The sequence below is a fragment of the Colossoma macropomum genome, unplaced genomic scaffold (assembly GCF_904425465.1).
Source record: "Colossoma macropomum unplaced genomic scaffold, Colossoma_macropomum, whole genome shotgun sequence".
Taxonomy (NCBI): domain Eukaryota; kingdom Metazoa; phylum Chordata; class Actinopteri; order Characiformes; family Serrasalmidae; genus Colossoma; species Colossoma macropomum.
This window is the reverse complement of record NW_023494794.1, coordinates 29,484,624-29,509,754: the sequence shown is the minus strand read 5'-3', so window position 1 is coordinate 29,509,754 and position 25,131 is coordinate 29,484,624. Positions and strand designations below refer to the sequence as shown.

Here is a 25,131-nt window from a genome sequence, read left to right as displayed (position 1 = left end):
TTTAGTTTCCTCACCTGTGCTCTGTAGCTTAGAGGAGAGAGACTCTACAGAAGAAGACAATTTCACCACCTCAGTCAGCGTCCTGTTCTGAGACTCTTGGGCAAGGCAAAATGTAAAAGGTTATTATTAATGAAATTAATAATTATTATCAAAATCCTTCACTTAATCCACTGGTTCCGGATTATATGAACATAATAGAGCGCTTTTTAAATGAAACAGTAGAAGCCATATCACCCCCTACACTTCCTGTAGTGTATTACAGTCTGTCAGAAAGTTTGTGTGGATCATATGAATATTAACGAACATTATAGAGCATTAGCTAGCTAGGCTACGTGAGCTTCTTACCTGCTGCTATACAATTTGTTTGTCTAATTATTTGCCTCCTCTTCATTCAGTTTAATGTGATCACTGAGAAACATGAACACAACCTTCATTAAAACATATTTACAAATGACTTACTGAAGGTTCCAGTCAGTATCAGTATAATGATCAGTAACAGAGTGTTGAAGATCAGCAGTATCATGATTAGCCTGATGCTCTGCGGTGATCCTGTTAGAGACGGTGGACAATATGAAAGAAAACATCTCAGTTTTACAGGACAGAACTCAGCAGCTCATCAGTGACAGTGAGACTGATTTTAATTCTCTGCTGTATTGAAGGTTCTGTTTGTTCTCACCGTGTGTTGGGTTAGGGTTCTTCACTGAAGGAGGATGGTGGAGCGTCTGGTACACGTCCTCCGTCTTCACACTCTCAGACTCCATCCTGCTGCTCTACGGCTTCTTCTCACAAGGCTTCTTTAACTTTCATATGAATGAAATCATTAGAAACAACACGATCACTAAACCTGCTGCTCACCTTCACCTTCATAACTCTCAGAGAAGATTCTTCACTCGGATTCTGAGGGAGTGAAAGTGAGCTCCATGTTGCAGATCATCTACACAACATACAATTCCTTAAATTTGCATAGTTGTAACGATATTTAGTTATTGAAGTTCCTAGTTTCCTCCACTAGGTGTCACTAGTCCATTCAGACAGCTTGAGGAGCCTCAGTCTCAATCTCTGCTTCCAAATGAACTGCGGGAAGAGCTGCGCAAGCTAGGCCTGCTAAGATCCTCGGCGCTTCGTGAGCCTGCTAGCCGAAAGCGATGCGCGAGAAGACGGAAGCGAGGCAAGCGAGCCGGTGTGCGCGCCAGGCTAATGGCTAACCCCAGACAACCAGCCATTCCATCGCTTCTTCTCTCAAACGTTTGTTCCCTGGAGAATAAACTGGACTACCTCCGGATTCAGTGAGCTACCCAGCGTGAGTTCAGAGACTGCTGTGTTTTCGTTTTTACGGAGACGTGGATGACGAGCTCCACTCTGGACTTAGCCATTCAGCTCGATAGCCTGTTGTGCTTCCGTGCGGACAGAGACTGAGCTGTGCGGTAAGACTCGAGGTGGGGGACTGTGTGTTTACATCAACACTGAATGGTGTAAAAGCGCGACGCTAGTCTCCAGTCACTGCTCACCGCTGGTGGAGTTTGCGATTGTCAGAGCCAGGCCTTTTTATTTGCCAAGAGAGCTAAATATGCTGTTCATAGTAGCGCTGTACATAGCTCCCAGTGCTAATGCTAACGCCGCACTGAACAAGCTGTACAGCACTATCAGTGATCTCCAAAACACACCCAGACGGACTGTTTATTGTTGCTGGAGATTTCAACGATGCTAATCTGAAGCCAGTGCTCCCAAAATTTGACCAGTATGTGGACTTTGCAACCCGGGGGGCTAACGTGCTGGATCTTGTTTACCCAAACATCCCCAGCGCGTACAGGGCTGAGCCCCGCCCCCACTACGGCTACTCAGACCACATCTCTGTGATGCTCACTCCAGCATACAGACCGCTCATCAGATGCGCCAAACCAGACCAGAAGCAAGTGAGAACCTGGCCACCAGGAGCTATCTCTGCTCTTCAGGACTGTTTTGAACACACTGACTGGGATGTTCAGAGAGGCAGCAACCTCTGGTGACTCCATCAGCCTGGAGGAGTATACAGAATCAGTGACTGGCTACATCAGCAAGTGCATTGATGATGTTACTGTCTCCAAACTCGTCACAACTTACCCCAACCAGAAACCATGGATGACTGCAGAGGTGCGCACGCTGCTGAGAACCCGTGACAAGGCTTTCAAGTCAGGGACAAAGCAAGCCTCGGGATAGCAAGAGCCAAGCTTTCCCAGGCCATCAGAGAGGCTAAGCGTGCCTACTCAAAGAAAATCCACAATCACTTTCAAAACACTGCTGACACACGGCGCATGTGGCAGGGCATCCAGGCCATCACCAACTACAAGCCACCTCCACCTGCTTGTGACAGTGATGCCTCCCTTCCAGATGTGCTGAACGGCACGACGGCGGGGAAAACCACTCCTCCTCCAAGTGAACAGGTACTGTGTCTGTCCACAGCTGATGTGCGGAGAGCTCTACTCAGAGTCAACCCACAGAAAGCACCAGGATCTGACAGCATACCGGGCAGAGTGCTCAGAGAATGCGCCACACAGCTGGCTGATGTTCTCACGGACGTTTTCAACATCTCTCTGAGCACTGCAGTCGTTCCAACGTGCTTCAAGTCCACCATCATCATCCCTGTGCCGAAGAAGACTCCACTGTCCTGCCTCAATGACTACCGTCCCGTTGCACTCACTCCCATCATCATGAAGTGCTTTGAGAGGCTTGTCATGAGGCACATTAAAGACCAGCTCCCTCGTTCACTGGACCCACTGCAATTTGCATATCGCCCCAACCGCTCAACAGACGATGCCATCTCCACCACACTCCACCTGGCTCTCACCCACCTGGACAATAAAGACACCTATGTCAGAAGGCTGTTCATAGACTTTAGTTCAGCATTCAACAACATCATCCCTCAGCAGCTGATTGGAAAACTGAGCCTGCTGGGCCTGAACGCCTCCCTCTGTAACTGGGTCCTGGATTTCCTGACTAAGAGACCTCAGTCAGGATAGGTAATAACATCTCTAGCACCACCACACTGAGCACCAGCGCCCCTCAGGGCTGTGTGCTCAGTCCGCTGCCGTTTACCCTGCTGACTCATGACTGTGCTGCAAAGTATCACATCATCAAGTTTGCTGATGACACGACTGTGGTGGGTCTGATCAGCAAGAATGATGAGTCAGCGTACAGAGAGGAGGTGCAGCGGCTAACAGACTGGTGCGGAACCAACAACCTGTCTCTGAATGCAGACAATACTAAGGAGATGGTTGTTGACTGAGAGTGCGAGGTGACCACCGCCCACTTAACATCACTGGCTTGTGCTTCCATGCGGACAGAGACGCTGAGCTGTGCGGTAAGACTCGAGGTGGGGGACTGTGTGTTTACATCAACACTGAATGGTGTAAAAGCGCGACGCTAGTCTCCAGTCACTGCTCACCGCTGGTGGAGTTTGCGATTGTCAGAGCCAGGCCTTTTTATTTGCCAAGAGAGCTAACTACAATGTACATAGTAGCGGTGTACATAGCTCCCAGTGCTAATGCTAACGCCGCACTGAACGAGCTGTACAGCACTATCAGTGATCTCCAAAACACACCCAGACAGACTGTTTATTGTTGCTGGAGATTTCAACCATGCAAATCTGAAGCCAGTGCTCCCAAAATTTCACCAGTATGTGGACTTTGCAACCCGGGGGGCTAACGTGCTGGATCTTGTTTACACAAACATCCCCGGCGCGTACAGGGCCAAGCCCCGCCCCCACTACGGCTACTCAGACCACATCTCTGTGATGCTCACTCCAGCATACAGACCGCTCATCAGACGCGCCAAACCAGACCAGAAGCAAGTGAGAACCTCACGACTGTACTGCAAAGCACAGCTCAAACCACATCATCAAGTTTGCTGATGACACGACTGTGGTGGGTCTGATCAGCAAGAATGATGAGTCAGCGTACAGAGAGGAGGTGCAGCGGCTAACAGACTGGTGCAGAACCAACAGCCTGTCTCTGAATGTAGACAAAACTAAGGAGATGGTTGTTGACTTCCGGAGAGTGCGAGGTGACCACCGCCCACTTAACATCACTGGCTCTGTTGTGGAAATCGTGTCCACATCACAGAGAACCTCATCTGGTCCCTCAACACCAACTCCATAGCCAAGAGAGCCCAGCAGCACCTCTACTTCCTGCGGAGACTGAAGAAGGCTCATCTCCCCCCTCCCATCCTCACCACCTCTGACCACAAGACCCTACAGCGCATAGTGAGGACAGCTGAGAGGATCATCGGGGTCTCTCTCCCCTCCATCATGGACATTTACACCACACGCTGCATCCGCAAAGCCACCAGCATCGTGAACGACCCCATCCGTCCCTCACATGGACTTTTTTCACTGCTGCCGTCTGGCAGAAGGTACCGGAGCATCCGTGCCATCACTGCCAGACTCTGCTACAGCTTTGTTCCTCAAGCAATCAGGTTTTTAAATTCACAAGGACTGAACTAACACCCCCCGCCACACCTCTTTTGATGCACTACTTGCACTATCTGGAACATTGCTGCTAATGCTGCGTTTACACTGTTTCACTACCTCAGTAACTGCTGTGCTCACGTCTGTTATCTGACTGTGTAACTTGCAGATCACAGCATGTTAAATACCTCTGCACCTTATTCCACAACCTCATACACTGTCCTGTCTGTTTACTGTGTCTAATGTCTGTTTAATTTATTGTATTTATTGTTTGTTTCTAGCTTATTTTTTTGTTTGCACACTTATGTCTGCACGTTCGCACTTTGTACTTTTTGTTCCTTGTTGCACCGTGTTGTTCCTGGAGGAACGTAATCTCACTCCACTGTGTACTGTACATAGATGGAATGACAATAAAAGCCTCTTGACTTGACAAAAGAAAAGTAACTGCCAGCCATCATAAAATTCCTGTTTATATCACTTGTTAAACAATACGCTCCAAAAGTTTGCAGTTTTTTTTAAGATTTGTTGGTTTTTACTGCAGTGTTCATCTACAAAACGTTCTGTTTCTAAACACTGTTTATCCATTTAAAACAATGTGCAATATTTTAATGGAGTTTTTAAAAAGTATAACAGCTGATGATAATAGAAAACACTATTTTTTAAATAATTATGATTAATCATAGGTTAGTTATAATGCAGAATGATATTTGTTAAATGTGTGAAACTCACTCCCAACAATGCTTGAAAGACATAAATATTTTGAGAACAAAGGCTATTTTTTTTTCGTTTTGTTTTTTTGTGGACGTGACTTTTTTAAAGGGTTTTCTGACTTTTCTCCATCTGCATGTGGTATTTTTTACTCTGTTCATTTATTTCTGAACATTGTAGTCACATTCTTTCATGCAGAATTAATAATTCATTATATTCCATACTAACGACTGGTAATAAAAAATGACTTATCCTTGTCAATGGTTAGCTGGTTTTAATAGCACGTGGGTGTACTGATATGTGGAGGTACTGATACTAAATATTTTGTATGTTCTACCATCTTCATAAACAGCGGTCATAATGTTTCCCCAAAGTGTAGCACTGTCTAATCCTAAAGTTTGTAGGTCATTTTAAAACTGTGGAATTGAGTGGTAGATCAAGTCATCTGCCTGGCCTTTACTCAGCTTTGTGTAATGGGTCTAGAAATGAATGTGTGTTTGACCAGCAGCTTAAGCAGAAACACATTTTTGGACAGAGCTGTAAAAAAGTGACATAATTTCCAAACACATCACATCAGGCCAAGTCATCACATCTACAGTGATACAAAACAACAGCAATCAACCAGAACACTGGGTTCATATAAACACAGCCAGCACTGCAGCACCTTCACTGTAAAGCACGAATCCACTCAACACAGACACAACCTCTGTACAGTGAAGACAACATAACCGAGTTCAAATCAGACAGCTGAAAAATCAACAAGACAAATTAAAAACCATAAACTTAATCATAATAGAATAAAGCACACTGACATGTTTAGGGACCATTTATGTCTTTCCTTTGATGATTCAATGCATTAAAGGAAACATTTGCTTTGACATTTTGAAACTCATTTTAATTTTTGTAGTAAAAGAGTGAAAGTTTGAAGATCACTGAAGACAAAGATGCCCTTTAAATGTGTTTATGGTTTTGGAAAAATGGGTAGAAAAGCAACCATGAAAAGCAAATTTATCATGTTTAGTCACATTTTACTTCTGGCTGTGTTCAGATTGGAGTACAGAGTTCCTCAGAGAATGTTTATCTTTCTTAGCTTTGTGCAGTTGCAGTGCTAATTTGTTGTGAAGTGGCTGATGCAACAAATGATTTCTACTTATCTGTTAGTGGTTATCAGTTTCTTTTGAAACTGGTTTAGCTGCTGCGCAATAGACTGCACAATTACACGAGCGCACACTTGCATGCATTGGCACAATTACACGAGCGCACACTTGCATGCATTGGCACAATTACACTAGTGCACACCTGCATATATTGGCACAATTACAATAGTGCACACCTGCATACACTGGCACAATTACAATAGTGCACACCTGCATACACTGGCACAATTACACTAGTACACACCTGCATACACTGGCACAATTACAATAGTGCACACCTGAATACACTGGCACAATTACAATAGTGCACACCTGCATACATTGGCACAATTACAATAGTGCACACCTGCATACACTGGCACAATTACACTAGTACACACCTGCATGCATTGGCACAATTACAATAGTGCACACCTGAATACACTGGCACAATTACAATAGTGCACACCTGCATACACTGGCACAATTACACTAGTGCACACCTGCATACACTGGCACAATTACAATAGTGCACACCTGCATGCATTGGCACAATTAAACTAGTGAACACCTGCATACACTGGCACAATTACAATAGTGCACACCTGCATACACTGGCACAATTACACTAGTGCACAATTACAATAGTGCACACCTGCATACACTGGCACAATTACACTAGTGCACACCTGCATACACTGGCACAATTACACTAGTGCACACCTGCATACATTGGCACAATTACACTAGTGCACACCTGCATACACTGGCACAATTACACTAGTGCACACCTGCGTACATTGGCACAATTACACTAGTGCACACCTGCATACATTGGCACAATTACACTAGTGCACACCTGCATACACTGGCACAATTACACTAGTGCACACCTGCATACATTGGCACAATTAAACTAGTGCACACCTGCATACACTGGCACAATTACACTAGTGCACACCTGCATACATTGGCACAATTACACTAGGGCACACCTGCATACACTGGCACAATTACACTAGTGCACACCTGCATACACTGGCACAATTACACTAGTGCACACCTGCGTACATTGGCACAATTACACTAGTGCACACCTGCATACACTGGCACAATTACACTAATGCACACCTGCATACACTGGCACAATTACACTAGTGCACATCTGCGTACATTGGCACAATTACACTAGTGCACACCTGCATACACTGGCACAATTACTCTAATGCACACCTGCATACACTGGCACAATTACACTAGTGCACACCTGCATACACTGGCATAAATACACTAGTACACACCTGCATACACTGGCACAATTACACTAGCATACACTGGCACAATTACACTAGTACACACCTGCATACACTGGCACAATTGCACTAGTGCACACCTGCATGCGTTGGCACAATTACAATAGTGCACACCTGCATACACTGGCATAATTACACTAGTGCACACCTGCATACATTGGCACAATTACACTAGTACACACCTGCATACACTGGCACAATTACACTAGTACACACCTGCATACATTGGCACAATTACACTAGTACACACCTGCATACAATGGCACAAATACAATAGTGCACACCTGCATACATTGGCACAATTACACTAGTACACACCTGCATACATTGGCACAATTACACTAGTACACACCTGCATACACTGCCACAATTACACTAGTGCACACCTGCATACATTGGCACAATTACACTAGTGCACACCTGCATACATTGGCACAATTACACTAGTGCACACCTGCATACACTGGCACAATTACACTAGTGCACACCTGCATACATTGGCACAATTACACTAGTACACACCTGCATACATTGGCACAATTACACTAGTACACACCTGCATATACTGACACAATTACACCAGTGCACACCTGCATACTTGGCACAATTACACTAGTACACACCTGCATACACTGGCACAATTACACTAGCGCACACCTGCATACATTGGCACAATTACAATAGTGCACACCTGCATACATTGGCACAATTACACTAGTGCACACCTGCATACATTGGCACAATTACACTAGTGCACACCTGCATACACTGGCACAATTACACTAGTGCACACCTGCATACATTGGCACAATTACACTAGTACACACCTGCATGCACTGGCACAATTACACTAGCATACACTGGCACAATTACTCTAGTACACACCTGCATACACTGGTACAATTACACTAGCATACATTGGCACAATTACACTAGTACACACCTGCATACACTGGCACAATTGCACTAGTGCACACCTGCATACACTGGCATAATTACACTAGTGCACACCTGCATACATTGGCACAATTACACTAGTACACACCTGCATACATTGGCACAATTACACTAGTACACACCTGCATACATTGGCACAATTACACTAGTACACACCTGCATACATTGGCACAATTACACTAGTGCACACCTGCATACACTGGCACAATTACACTAGTGAACACCTGCGTACATCTCAGTCTTTCACTGTCTCACTCTCTATCTCAATGTCTCACTCTCAATGTCTCCCTCTCTATATGATAGCGCTTACATTATTATACTTCATAGGAACAATGTGTGTATGATACAAATCGTCAGTGTCCAACATAGTGGCTTTACAGGAGAGGGCAAAACTTTTAATGTAAGATGTAAATATGTTTTCATTTTGGAGCATTTCTGTCCATCATGAAATTTTCACATGATGTAAAAGAGCTGCTGAGCTCAAATGATCTAAGAAAATAAAATAAAAAAATAGAGATGTTTTTCACTGGACAGCAACGATATACATACATGAATATGTATATGAATGTGTTCTGTTTTTATGCCTACTTGTATTTATCACAGCTACAAATGCATATATATATAAAAACATGTCCTGAACACTGAAAGTCTTCTTGCATTAAAAATAAAAAAATAAACAAACCAAGTTATGAATTGAATAAATGTAGTTTTAATTAAAACTGCTTTAATAAAAAGTCTGTTCCCTTACATGTTATTTTAGCAGAGACCTTTGTCAAAAATATATCCATTTCAAATTATTATCATATTTAAAAAAATAGAAGATCTGAAAAATGTTATGTCCCCAAATTAATATCAACTTAGTGCTTATTATTTCATAAGCAGTATTAAGTATTGAATATGAATTTCATTGTGAGAGTAACTGTCAGTTTCTCTGTGCATTTTAGAATCTCTTGGATCTTGAATGTTGTTAAAGTGTAAGATTCTCAGATCTTTTAAAGAAAAATAAAGCAACATCTTTGTGTTTTTACTACGGGATCCTCCAGCTTTATTTACTGCTCTGTACTCTTTACTGTGCACTGAGTCTTTTGAGTTCTGTTTAATTTGTTGCTTCTTATTTTGTTATTTTGTTTCTGTAAAAGAAGAAAATGTTCTTAGTTTTGCAACTTCAGAGAGGAAGACAGTTCTCCCACACACAGCCACAGCCTTTCACAACTTCATAGAAAAGAAGATAATGACGTTAAAACTGTCCAGACTCTCATTCGACTCTACTGACCGTGAATTTCAGATTGTTGGTGTCTCTCTGAAATTTGTGAATTTACTCTGGTCTAAATTCCAAGATTCCAGATGAGAAAAGTTAGCTGTAACCACAGGCGTAGCCTTAGGGGGGTCAGTTCCACCCCAGAATGAAGGACAGTCGTCCTTCTGGTCACCCCAGTTATGGAAAGTGAGACAGTCAGTAATTAAACAGTCACCAGTGAAAAGTGGTCCTACCTGCTCTGGTGTGAACGGCTACCCGTTACGGTGAAAGTCTGCCGTCGGGTGGTTACCAGGAAGTTATAAGAGTCTGATGATGCTGCATTTCCTAATTAGCATATCCTGCTGTGATTGGCTGATTTGTGGAGGGTGAATGTGCCCTTGGACTTTCAGTTGTGCTGCTCTGTGTTTGTCATGTTATCTGTGTAGTTTTTTAGGTGAATATAAGCATGTGTTATAGGACAGATTCCCTCTGTGTAATAAGTGTGTAATAAAGCAATAATAAAGCTACAGTGTAGCTTTCTAATCTTTAGACTCATGTATAACAAGGGCTAACATGAATGACTTCTATGGCCTGTTTACATCAAACATTTTGCTTATAGGGAAATTCCACCAATGTTTTTAAATTTCTGAACTGACTGCTGCAAACAGAGTGATTCAGAGTGGTTTGGTGTGAAGTGGTTCAGGTTTCTTTACAGTGGTGGTGATAGGAACCAGGGGTCGCCATGACTACAACACAACTATAGACATTTTATATACTATCCAGAACCACCAGTGAACCTACACGAGTCTTCTGAGTTTATATGGAATGTTGATGATGGAAAATAGTGGAAAATCTGAAATAATAAGTTTTCTTTGGGAATATTTTGCCTCACAGCGCCCTGCATGTATCCCTCCACCATGAATGGAGTTTAAGTTCTCTAAACTATCATAAAACAGTGTCTCAGTCATCAGGCAGTGAATTCATAACCATTTCATGTAGGAACTTTCTGTGAGGGAGCTTTTAGAGGTGGACGTCTGGTTCCTATCACCACCACTGTGAACAGTTCTGACTCGGTTTATCTAGAACAGAGCATTTCACACCAAACCGCTCTGAACTGCTCTGTTTTAACCAGTTTTATCTTAACCAGCAAATTATGCAGAATTTTTAAAAAAAATTTTTGAGAGCCTCTTTTATGTTATGCGCTTAAAAATCAAGAGATGCATTTAATTTACTTGATTCAAGTACAAAACTTTCTCATGAATGAATAAAATACGTGACACGGTTTCCTCTTTCAGTTTACTTTGGACAGAAGTTGTGTTGTTGAAATATTGTATTCCTGTGAAAATGATGGACAGATTATATACAGAGAAAGAACTGTGCATCACTTCTTACATCACTTTGTTGCAGCAATGCTAATTTATTTAGTTTTCTAGCAGTGCGCCCCCCAGTGAAATCTCTGGGTCTAACCTGCTCAGATGTGGCAGCAAAGTGCTGCAGCTCTTCTTTCCTTTTTATTCCCTCACACTACCTGTCATCCACAACACTGAATGCGTTTACATGAACTCAATAATCCGATAATCAGATTTCTGCAGATATCCAATTATTCAAATGGTCATGTAAACAACACACTCTGATCTAGAAATCCCATTTAGAAATCCAATAGAGAGGCTGGATTTTAGCTCAGTAATCAGATTTCTCAGTGCTGTAAACTCTTACTCTGATTTCTTTCGTTTGTTTCAGTCTGAGCATGAGCGAAAACAGACAGCGGTACCAGCAGCGTTGCCACGAGACGCAACAAAACACTTTTGGAGTGACGCTAAAACCAAACAAGAAATAAAGGATTAAAATATTCTTCATCTTCTGGAGGATGTATGTTCATGTTTTTGGGTAAAATTGCACGATGTTTTAAAAAAAAAAAAACGCGGCATGAAGTTTGAGCTTTGTTATGTTTTCGTTGCGTCTTCTTCTGTGAGATTCAAGTAGACCTGGAGTTTCCCCATTATCTGATTACACGACTGCGTGTAAACGCGTTGATTGGATTACTGACAAAATCTGATTTTCTGCAGTTATCGGATTATTAAGTGCAGGTAAACGCAGTCACTGTCTTTTATTCAGTAGAGTTGTGTTAGGGCAAAATGCACAGCATGCTAATTTCTGCTTTAATGATTTTTTAAATTATAGTAGAGATAGTAATAAGATAAATATGTACATCATCCAAGGTGGACTTTCTTTTGTAAGGTGTCTTTCCCAAACACTGACCTCTAAATATACAATTGTGAAAATTATACTTAACTTTTTTGGATTTTTTAAATAATACAAAGATTTCTTTCGAAGTGAATTTGAATATATAGATTATCATGAGTTTAAATTTATATAAAAAATACTGTCCCCCATTTTTACATCACTACCAAAACAGAGTTTAGTCTGTGGGCAGAGCCTTATTTTAGCCACGCCCCTGCATTTTAGAGCAGGAAGTAAGGCTGCATCCCTGTGAGCAGTTAGATCCCACTGTTTTGAAGTAAATGTGTCCCAAACTCTGAAAATCAGTGTGGAACATTAAGAATCATCATATTTTCTGCAGTTTAGCACTTTTTAGGTGTTTTAATATAAAATATGATGATTTTCTGTGTGAACAGCTGTTCAAAGCTGTGTTTGCTGAGTTTTTGAGCTCAAAATGAGCCAAAATTGTCACTGAAACAGTCACTACTGACACATCTGGTCAAGTTTGGTAGAGTTATGATTGTTTTAATTATGACAAAATAGAATGTTCAGTCATTTGTGTTAATAAAGTAAACATAATTACGGTACAGAGTCAATCAAAGCAAAAGCTATTTATTCCAGAGTCAGTTAAAGCCCCAAATGTGTTTCAGCTCTGATTTTGAACCAGTTCTGCAGAAAGATGTAGCTGCGTCTTTATCTGGTATCTGATCTCACTGTCAGCATTTTGTCTGAGAAAGTTCCACTTCGAGGCAGAACCTTATCATGAGTGAGACATCTGGAAAACCTCAGAGGGGCAGGCCAGGTTGGGGTAGTGAAGCTAAGAAAGATATGGGCTATGGGTCGTGGTTCATTCTCAGCACTGCAGTAACACTGACATGGTGGTAGTGTGTGTTGCGCTGGTCTGAGTGGATCAGACACAGCAGTGCTGCTGGAGTTTTTAAACACCTCAGTGTCACTGCTGGACTGAGAATAGTCCACCAACCAAAAATATCCAGCCAACAGCGTCCTGTGGGCAGCGTCCTGTGGGCAGCGTCCTGTGACCACTGATGAAGGACTAGAGGATGACCAACACAAACTGTGCAGCAGCAGATGAGCTATCGTCTCTGACTTTACATCTACAAGGTGGACCGACAAGGTAGGAGTGTCTAATAGAGTGGACACTCCAGCAGCACTGCTGTGTCTGATCCACTCAGACCAGCACAACACACACTAACACACCACCACCACGTCAGTGTTACTGCAGTGCTGAGAATGATCCACCACCCAAATAGTACCTGCTCTGTGGGGGTCCATGGGGGTCCTGACCACTGAAGAACAGGGTAAAAGGGGGCTAACAAAGTATCAGAGAAACAGATGGACTACAGTCTGTAACTGTAGAACTACAAAGTGCACCTATATAGTAAGTGGAGCTGATAAAATGGACAATGAGCGTAGAAACAAGGGGGTGGTCATACTGTAGTACACCGATCAGGCATAACATCAGTGCTACAGTAGTGCAAAATCTGGCGGACCACCAAAAAACATTCTACCAAAATGTCACTGCAGTGAACTCATTTCTCATTTTTAGCTTTTAGTGTGTTCAAAACATTCCACCCCCACACGCAGCAGCCCCGTCACAGATATTACACAATCTGGGGGAGTCTCTTTAACTTTACCACACTGCAGACACTCCATCCTCAGACTCCACCTTCCTGTTCACCAGCTTCTTGTTGGAAATATCAAGTCAAGTCAAGTTAAAGTTTTTTTTATTCATATTTCTCTTTTTACAACAGGTGTTGTCACAAAACAGCTTTACAGAAAAGGCTGAAGGAGCTGGATCAGACCCTGAGTAGACTGAAGGAGCTGGAGGTTAGAGCAGATAGTAAGTCTGACAATAAAGGCTTCAGACGGACAGGAGTCACATTAAAGTGAAGCGCACCAGCTCTTTTCAGAGGCTTTCATTAGACTTATGAAAGACTTATACACTGTAAGCCTGGATAAATTTGAGGTTGCCTCAAAAAAACTAAGTAATGTGTGATGAAAACTTGAGTTGGAGTAACTATAATTATTGTGTTAGGCTAACATAAACACATGCTTGTGCAACTCGTCAATTCTAATTATTTTAACTTAATGTCTTGAAACTGCAATTTAACTATATGTTTCATTAGACAATTGAGGATTTTTTTCATTAAGTGATATTGACCACTTTGCCAAACACCGAAGGGTTAACCTTTACTGTGAGCATGGTCACTGACCAACACAAGCGCCCACTCATCAGCAAAGAGCTCTTAGCCAACAACACAATGTCAGGCAGCTGAATAAAGCATATATAAAAAACATATGTCTGAGGAAAGGCAGCCTGGGTGGAGTGAAAGCACACTGGTGGTGAGACGGTGAAACAAATGGAAAAAACACTCAGTATGCAAATAGATGGAGCCAGGAGCCAATGGGAAAGGAATATACATTTTATCCTACAAGATATTGTTAACAAAACAAACTTTAATGAGAAAGAAACAATTAAAACCAATAGAAATGTCATCATTTTTTGAATGTTGGGTTTCAAAGTTGCCATAGCAACAGACTAAACTAAATAGCAATGGATTAATTCAACTCAAAAATGCCATTTGAGTACAAAATCATCAAAAATGTTCCCTTAGCTTTAAATGCGGGATTACAGGGTACAGACACTATTATGGGCATGAAAAGAAAACACAATGTACATGAATCCTACCTTAGCTTACAATACATTAACAGTGATAAAGAAATGTCCCCACCTTCAATGGTGCAGCAGTTATTATTATAGTGCCTCAGGCACCAGAATGCATCCGCTGCACCATTTAAGGTGGAACGGAAAACATGAACAAGAAGACGCTGGCGAATAAGAAGCTGACTTCAGCTTCGTCTGTATTACGCTATCAAAGCTTTGCACAGAGTACAAACCACCTTTTTGTTTGGTGCTAATTTGAAATACTCAAATAATCTCAACAGTCTTTGGAAACATATGAGCCTTTTTAGCAGCCGAGTCGGACGGACAGCAGTACCTGCCGTGATTTTTAAACAGTAGTATTGAATGGAGCGGTCCAACAACTGGACCACACATTTTCAACAGGAGGCAGGATTTTCTTTATCTTTATTCTGAAATATTGACTCGTCAGACTATAATATGCAGTGTCACTATGATTCAGTCTGTTTCAGATAAGCCAAAAATACACTTTACAGTGTTAGTCAATGAATGAGGCAATGTCTTTCCGCTCTTACGGAGAGCTAATAACCCCAAAAGCAGAAGTTCTGTTTTCCGTCTTTCTCTAAACGCTGCCATGATGACCCCCTGGACTCTGTTTATCTCTCTGCACTCAGATTCATCACCTAAATGCTTTAGAAACATTTGATTTTACTGGTTTATAAAGCCCTTATTGGACACCTGCCTCCATGCAGCTCATCTATGTTGACTTTTACTAACAGTACTTGAAGAACCAGCTTCAGTGATTGGATTACACTGCAGTTCCCTCCTGTTTTTACTAATAAGGGAACATGTAGCTTATTTAGTGTGTACCTGCAAATTGGAACAATTTAAAGCTCACTTTATCCCCCAGTTGGTTAAAACATTTAATTTAAAATTCAATTTTTTTTTCTTTTCTGTTTTGTCTGTGTTTTTAATGTTTATTACATGCTCCATTTTTATGGATTATATTTATCTTTATCTATTGTCAAGGTTTTATTATTAACAGCGCTGAGCGTGACGGTCTCATGAAAGGTGGAATTGAGTTCCACAGTTTAGAAGCAGAATAAGAGAAAGTCTTGAAGTTATTTTGGATTTAACAGCGTAAATAAGTACAAATCATCTCAGCTACTTAAGGTTTTCAGGCATAATTTACAGATGTGTTTAAATTAGGTATTTAGTTTAGATATGCTTGTTTTAGTCAACAGATAATACCAGAAGTGACTTCCACTGCTATCAAATCACAGTGTCGGAGCTCAACTCGGTTTTATGTTGCCAGTTTAAACACATTAAACACAATTAAAGATTACAATCTTGTCTAGTCCTACTCACAGAAATGACCACACTGCTGGTGAAATATATGTACACAAATGAAGGCCTGTGTTTCCAACCGCATATACGTACTGTGTATGTAATGTATAGTGGTTAAAAAAAGGAAGAAAAACTGAAGTTAAGCAAACCCCACTCTGCCTCCACATCTGTCTGTCTCTCCAACACTACAGAAGACAAACGACACACGGTTCCATCAGTGACAGGTAAGAACTCGATCCTCTATTCTCACACTGACTGAGCCTCAATCAGCTCCTCATTACTTTACATTAATGTTTAGAAGCTGAGAGTTATCAGTCATTTTTCTATATTGTTGAAATGTGATTACATAGCAGCATAATCAGTTATGCACTGGAAAGAAATGATATCTTGGGAAGAGGTGTAGTAGCTATAGTACCTAATATAATACCTCAGACTGGTAAAGAAATCTGGAAATGAATTATAAGAGTCGTATAATATTCTTACAGTGATCTCATGATGATTAAGTATCAGATTTATCACCTATCCAAGATGATTTCAGTCAGCAACATATCATTTCTGTTTTTACTGCAGTGTCTAATCATGTGGTACATTTGATTTAAATCCTCTTCCGACTTTTTTCATTTGTTTTAGCGTTTATATTGACAAAAATAACAAAACAAGACTGTGGCACAACAGCAACTGAATTCAAATCCTAATAAAATATCTTCTACTGACAAAAACGACTGTGGGGTAGATTAAAAGTGTAGAACTCTCTGCTCCATTTCTCCACTGGTTTTAATGAGCTATGAGTCAGAAATCATTCATAATTAACATGAAGTCATATAAAGCTACAGTGTGTTGAGGTCTTGGCTGGTTTTGGGGATCCTGCCCAGACTTTTGAAACCTTGTTCATTGACAGATCTTGCTAGAATTCAGCACTGACTCTCCACATTGACCAGCTCTTCTACCCGTCTCCTCCCCAGTGTCCACTAACAGAAACAATTTATATCATTTTTATTTATTTATTTATTTATTTTAAAATATATTTCCCGAAACTTTGAAATGTGAAAACGAACCTTTCCACCTGGTAATTTGGTGATATATGTTTTAGAGGCTACCCGACCAAAATATTGGGCAAAAGATTTTCCACAAAATCAGGCTTGAGTTGGGTTTGCTTTCCAATACATTATTATATGTACATTACAGTCTATAGCTGCGTTTATAATAGCACTGGAGTGGGTCAATGTGCTCCTGAATAAAGCCATGGATGATATGATGTGCACCTGAGCTGGGGAGAAATGTGTGACATTTCTGGGCTGGGTACCAAACGTATGAGGCTATAAAGTCCCTGAAGCTCAGGCCAAGGACACCCCTGTGTAGATGATGTGATGGTCTGATGATCTGACGCATCTTAATTCATAGTCTGATTAAAGAAACATGTTTAAAGTTAAAAGAGTGGTGGGGCAGGTTTAGTGCTTACACTGTTTCTAATGATCCCCTTTCATCAAAAGAAAAGAGAATTTAAAGAAATCAGCACTTTGTCCTTTTGGAATTATGTGGTTCTGTTTGTGTTCTGAGCAGTTTTCAGATATTGAGCTTCAAAGACTTTGTGTTCCAAATAGCAAAACTGACATGAGGAACACGCCTCTTTATGGATGAAAGTGACCAACACCCTCAATTTGTTCTAAACACAAAAAAACAAAATCCTATCAAATCTGTAAATGAGTTTTTTGGAACAGGTCAAATGAAAGGTAGAACCCTCTAATCCTGAGAACCCACTTTCTGCTTGGAGTTATAAAACATAAATTTAGTGTAACAGATTATCAGAGAGAGGTGCTTTACTTTATCAGAGGGTTCAGTTTAATGCCTTAGATGTTTTTTTGACATCATTTAATTATTATTTAGTTTTTATGACGTTTATTTTTTGTTTTTGGGACAAATCATTTTTTTCTTATTCAAATAAGAATTATAGGTTAAGCATAAAGGTCAGTGCTAAATATTTTGTCCAGCTACTGTATTAAACTGTCCAAGCGGGTCAGTGTAGCAGGTCAGTAAAAGGGCCGTATGAGGTTTAGTTTTATACCAGAAATGTGACTCTGTTGAGCCAAAATGTCTTATTTTGGGAGAAAAAAGATGGATGAATGAATGAAATCAATGTTTAAGATGTAATTAAGACCCAATCAATTCAATTGTTTACTTTTAATTACCTTTAAGGCTTAATATTTATAATATTTTAGAACAGTAAGACTTTTTAAAGAGCTGTAAGACGACAGGCAGAGTTTCAGCAGCATGTTTTCATGTTTCATAAAGTTTTATAAAGTCACTAAGCAGAGCGGCAACATGATAAAGAAGCAAACCTGATTGGTCCTCTTGTGTGTATTGGAAGCGCTGACTGGCTCACAGATAGAACCTTATAGAACTAAGTTAGAGTTTGACTTTGGAGACAGAGCCTTTTTGTTTACTAGATAAAGAGTCCAAAAATGCACACAACTCAAAATAAATACATAAATAAAACGACAAAAATATCAAACAGAACCTTATAATTTCAAAGGGGATGCACTGATAAGGCTAGATGACACCTACATAAGCTCGTCATGACAGCTGACATAACCCTACATACATGTTTATAGATGCTTATTTCAATAGGCACTACTTGTCATAAAGGTTACTTTAGCAAAGGTAATCTTTATACCAAATGACGCCTACTGGAGAATGTATTTATAAACATTAATGTAGGGTTATGTCAGCTGTCATGACGAGCTTATGTACGTGTCGTATAGCCTATATGATCATAAGCCTACAGGATTGTTGCCCTTTATTTGAACCTCATGTCATTATACTGAGATAACCATGTAATAAACATGTTATAGCAGTTGCTAGATGCTGTTATGATTACTTTCAGCAATATAACAGTGTTACGTTACCATTACTGTCAATTCCTACAGCATATCAGATAATATTTAATGTAATGGCTAACAAGTGTACAGCAATCATTAGTATATGATATAGCGATCATAACATCAAACATTATGACATCCACTATGAAAATGAAAGTAAACATGATACTGTTATATTAATCTGTCATGAGATGTTTGTCAGTGTTATATAACTCTCTCAAAGGAGGCTGTAGAGGAGCAGGATGCAGAGGTATGAGACGTGTGTGAGGACGCAGGACGTGTACCACACTCTGCACCGGCCTCCTGTAGTGAGGAACCCAAACTCAACACATGGTGAGAACCCACAGAACCTTCAATACAGCAGAGACAATAAAATCATCTCACTGTCACTAATGAGCTTCTGCAGTCTGTTCATAGAAGTATGGGCGTTTTTTCATACTGTCCACCTTTGTCCATCTCTCTAACAGGTACACCACAGAGCAGCAGGCTAACCATGATACTGCTGATCTTCAACACTCTGTTACTGCTCATTATACTGATACTGATCGGACTCTTCAGTAAGTCTTTTAAAGAGACACAGGCCAAAAAACATCGACTCATCTCTACATCTGTTGTAAACATCCACTCACCTCCTGCAGTCGTCTCTAGAGTCAGATAACCCTTTAACAACCCATGAACCTGCCAGCAGATCCAAAGTGTTATTACACACCTCTATAACCTATGAATAACTCCATTAGTTTGAAATGAAGTCTCTTTGGTCCCTGAATTATAAGCCTTTGTTTGAAATAAACCTGGACTGTTCAGGGGTTAAAACCCCTCTGATGATGTCTACTGAAAGAGGAAGGAAACTGTCAAATCTACTGCTGCTCTGAGGTTGATTTTTGGAGGTTTTCTGACTTTTTTCTGGCGAATGCAGAAGGAAGGCAGATGGATGACATCACTGCTGCACTCTTAAAAATAAAGCTACTAAAAAGGGTTCTTTTGCACAACACCACAGAAGAACTATTTTTGGTTCTCTAAAGCAATGGTCCTCAAACCACAACAATCTAGAATTTTGCTTGTTTTTGTTTGTAAAATATTTACTGTATTGTCTGTGTTATATTCCAAAGGGCTGGTATTGGTTGAGAAAAAGGAGGCGTGGCTTCTCTATGATGATTCCTTCTATTACATCTGGGAGGCAGAGGGGAACTGCACTGAAGCAGCGAAGTTCTGCGGAGCAAAAGGATCCAACATCAGACTCGCTGTTCTCACACCGAGGAACCTGGTAAAAGAATATTATATCTGTGTCATGATAACGATCATATATCATATCATGGTCAGATTCAGGCATTATTTTCTTGGATAAATATAATGACTTGGGTCCTGGCTGCCAACAACACAGCTACAGCTCTTATTAGGAACACCTCCTTGTTTCTACACTCACTGTCCATTTTATCAGCTCCACTGACCGTATAGTTTCACTCAGTAGTTCTACAGTTACAGACTGTAGTCCATCTGTTTCTCTGTGTTCTTTGTTAGCCCCCTTTTACCCTGTTCTTCAGTGGTCAGGACCCCCACAGAGCAGGTACTATTTGGGTGGTAGATCATTCTCAGTAACTCTGATGTGGTGGTGGTTTGTTAGTGTGTGTTGTGCTGGTCTGAGTGGATCAGACACAGCAGTGCTGCTGGAGTTTTTAAACACCTCACATATAAATGCTGTGTGTCTGCAGGACTGGCTGATCACTCAGGCTAAGAAGAGGAGGCTGTTGGTAGCAGAGGTGAGATTCCACATCATTTAAAATCTTTATGATTGATTATTTTTGATGATGTCAGTGCTAAATCACTGCAGTAAAGGTAGTGAATATTCAGGGTATGTACAATCTTGTGATGAAGTCTTCATTCATTACATTTCCAACCACAATAACCATTAAGTACACGTTAATTTCTCAGCATCAGAAAAAAGCAGGAAACATATTTAACAAAAAAATTACACAAAAGCCTCCAACACTAAGACTAATATTAAATCTACTGGTATTTAACTTCCAGTCTTAAAACTACAGCCGTGTCTGCCCAACAAAAGCTGCTCCCAAAGAAGTCGCTGACATTATATTCACCTTCAAACAGACACTAACATTTACACCAAACTCCAAACTCACCACAGCTGCCTCACACACTTCTCTCACTTCTGAGGAGGTTAGATAAGAAAAGGAAGAGAAAAAAAAAGGAGTTTCCAAAACTGCAGTTCAAAAACTGATTAAAAGCTTTAGAGAAAATGAGGCTCCTAAAAACCACCTGGAAGAGCTGGTCGACCCCAAAACTGCCCCCATCAGATAAACAGCACTTAAAGCTCTCATCTCTGAGAGAGAGGAGAAAATCAAGCTGCTTCAGATCTGAAAACATCCACAGGTGTTTCTGTCCATCCTTCCACTGTGAGAAGACGACTCAGAGCTGTGGGTCTGAAAGGATGTGTAGCTGATCAAGAAGAACCTCACTGAGAAAAGGAGGTGAAATCAGTGAAGGGGGTCTCTGAGTGACAGTGCTGGGTGTAGTTGGGTTCTCTTGGTCTGATTAACTGACTGTAATTTGCTCTCCAGGATGACAGTTTTTCCAGGTGTAAACTGGTCGGTGATCCGGTGCGCTTGGAGACGCCTTTCATCCCTGGAGAAGAGCAAGGCTGGGTGTGTGAGCATTACCACAGACAAGAGGGGGGTAATTTACAAGGACCACCGGGACCGCCGGGACCACCTGGACCACCTGGACAAAATGGAATTAATGGACTTAATGGACAAGATGGGCCACCTGGACCAGCAGGACCAGCTGGACCACGTGGACCACCTGGACCAGCTGGACCAGCTGGACAACCTGGACCAACTAGATCAAGTACTAGGGTTAGGGTTAGGGTTGGTGCTGCTTAACCACACATACACACACATATCAGCAGTTATCATGTGTAAAGTCAAACACATTTACCACTCATTCTAAAGCTGCTAGCATACATGACAACAATGCTCTGACCACAGCCTCAGAGCAAGCTACTTTTATGTTGGCGACTTTTTTTATAAGGTAATAATTTGAAAAAAAGGGATTGACACAAAATCATAGTATTCCAGTTTACATTAAGGTGCACGTAATAATCATATACATGCACTAAGGACTTCATCCTCACCTGAAAGAGTGATAAATTGCAAAATAACACTGTTTATTCTGAAATGATCATTTCCAGCTGAAGTCAGACTCAGTTCACACAAATACCAGCTATTAGGAAGAGCCTTTGTGGTTTTTGTATGTGTTGGTTTGTGTCAGTGAACGTGTTTTATCTTTTCATTCACTGATTATAGTTTAGCTCCACATTAAAGGAGGACGACACTGCTTCATTTAATTAGGTATCAATGTCTGTGTTTACATGCAAAGATTTTTGCCAATCCGATTGAATACAATCCGCTAACAGATTCAGACTGAGGTGTTTATATGCATTTACATTTACGGCATTTGGCTGACGCTCTTATCCAGAGCGACTTACAATTTGATCATTTTACACAGGTAGGCAAAAGTAGTGTGAGGAGTCTTGCCTAAGGACTCTTATTGGTATAGTGTAGGGTGTTTACCAAGGTGGGGTTTGAACCCCAGTCTACAGTGTAGAAGGCAGAGGTGTTGCCCACTACACTATACCAACAATATGCACAACAATTTGATGGAAAAGCCTCATTTACATGCTCACTACAAGTAATCCTATGCAAAATGACGCGCAGGTGTGGAGTAGCGCTTAGAGTAAACGTTACCATGACAGTGAACATCACGTGAGTTCCAGTCAGAGTGAGATGAGTTCCAGTTGGCGCTCTTGTGTTTTTAATTGCTTTAAAATGATGTCTCAGAAAAACGTACTTCACATGTACTTATGAAGGAAGCGGCGAGAGGAAGACGTCTTTTAAAGATCAGAGCATAAACTTCGTCTCCTCTGCAGACCAGTTTCTGCTCCGCCATGTTGAACGGTATAAACTCTCACTATGACGTGACGAACATGATCAGAACGGACTTAAACTTTCCGATAGGGAATGTAATCAGATACAGGCGTTTACACGGATATTATTCTTCTATTTAACAGATTATTTACAGGATTACCCACCTCGATCAGTCAGATAGATATTGTATTCCGAATGGCCTCAATTGGACTAGACTATTCCGATTAAAGTGTTTACATGGACGTATTCTATTCTGATTGAGCTATTAGTCAGATTATTAACAGATTATTAGGCTGCATGTAAACGTGGCTATTGTGTCAGGGACACAGTCAGTTGGCCGGTCAGTTGGTCAGTGACTCAGTAAAGGATAGCGTTTCCTGTGGGCTGGCCCCACTGCATAACATTTTGTTGTTTAAGTGCTTAACATTTGTTATAAAACAGATAGTTCTTGTCCTGAAATCTGATTGGTTGAGCTGCGTTCGAAGCCGTTGTAAAATCCACAATATAAGCACTGCTATGACGCCTCACAGTGACTGAACTGTGTATCACAGCACCACAGCACGAAAAGAACCCTTGTTCTCTTAAAGGAATAATCATTTACTCTCATGCTGCTCACATGAACCACTGAGTGTACTGATGAAGTAAGAACCTTACTTAACAACCTTACTTAACAAACATGCTAAAAAACTCATTAATTAATATCAAAGGCTTGAACTAAAGTACTTACAGTGTGATTGGTGCTAAATAAAAATCGTGGTGGTAACTTGGTGAATAAAAAGTATTTATAAAGTGAAAGTTTCTGCATAAAACAGTGCTGTGTTATCATACGTTCATTATTATGCGACAAAAAGTTCAAAAGTTCATGAAATGACTGCAATATTCAGCAATGGGCGACCAAATGTTCTCCTCATACAGTGGTCCATAGTTGCTTGGCAACAATACCATACTCTAAAGGACCTACGTTTCTTGGCGGAGTACTTGTTTGTGTCCACTATTTTACTTAATAAATCCGTTTCTGAGAAGTCATGTATTTTAATACATTTTATGTTGGCCACCGTTTTATAAAAGCAATAAGCCACTTGAGGTTGTGCGTTACTGCGATTCTATCATGGGGAGGGGTGTTTTATTCACGTCGTGCCTAATAACACCCTTCCCCTGATAAAGTAACCCATGGCCTCTCGTGGCTTATTGCTTTAATAAACATTAGCAGCTGCTGGCTCATTATGTGACCTTCCCTAGATGTCTCTGAACCAGCTCATTAACAGAAATCACTGCTGTCGGATCAGAACCTTGTATCTCCATTCTTGTCGTTTTTCAGCTTTTGACATAGTTTGAAAATGCCTGTTGGCCTTTATATTGTGTGTATATTTCATGATGAATGGACCAAAAGAAACGACCCAAAATGACTTGGAGAAAATTCTGGTTCCACTGACTTACATTAAAAGTAAAGCATGTTTTTTGCTTCTCATGTAAAGTTGCCATTTTGGAGATATGAGGTTTTGTTCCGACATCAGCGAAATAACTGTTCAGTCAATGCTGTTGGTTAAACAACTACATTTTACATATTCATTTCCAATAAATGACATTTCCTCTCTGCATAGGCAGGTTTATAATTCAAGTTTAGGAACGTATCTGAGTCGTATGCATGAGGGTGAAATAGGCTTTTGGTTCTACTAGACAGACCAACTAAAACAATACAATATTGTATCATATTGAAAGCAAACATTGATGTTCGAGTGATCAGTGGTGGCACTTCTGTTAGTTTTAGTGTTTTAGAATTTTAGAGCATAGAACTTTCAACAGAACATCACTATGTGTTCCAAGCGTTTCATCAATATTTAGTTTTTGGTCATATAATCAAACATTATAGCTGTCAGTTGGAATCAGGTGCTTGTGTAGAGCATGTTTAAGATGGTTTAAGGCTATTTACTTCATCTATGCGATGATGCCTGATTCCACCTATCAGCTCCACTCTCCATTTAAGAGACATGTTTTAATATTTCAGTACATTTATTCACAACACTTTTGAACTGTTTTACAACAGCATCTGAAATCAGATTTCAAGGCTGGGTATGTTTTATTATTGATATTTTGATGGATTATGTTTTTGATTTTGGGCTTGCTGCTTAACAGTTAACTGTCCAGCATTCTCTCGAACATTATAGTGAGGATATCCACCTGTGTGAATAAATTGGATCTCTTTTTTAAGTCATGTTGCCCTGATAATTGTAGATCATGTATCACGCAGTTTTAATCTCTCTGTTTTATCAGACGGACTTACACAGTCTAGAAACTG

General features: G+C 40.7%; 1 protein-coding gene across 1 annotated transcript in view; it reads right to left on the bottom strand.

Annotated features, from left to right (window-relative positions):
* Window positions 1-25,131, bottom strand: part of LOC118814932 (asialoglycoprotein receptor 2-like) — a 69,456-nt gene that overhangs the window by 4,906 nt on the left and 39,419 nt on the right. The window contains exons 3-4 of the mRNA XM_036580830.1: window positions 460-549; window positions 15-95 (exon numbers count right to left, since the gene is read on the bottom strand). Coding sequence (XP_036436723.1) covers window positions 15-95; window positions 460-549 — 171 coding nt within the window. The remainder of the gene's footprint in view (window positions 1-14; window positions 96-459; window positions 550-25,131) is intronic.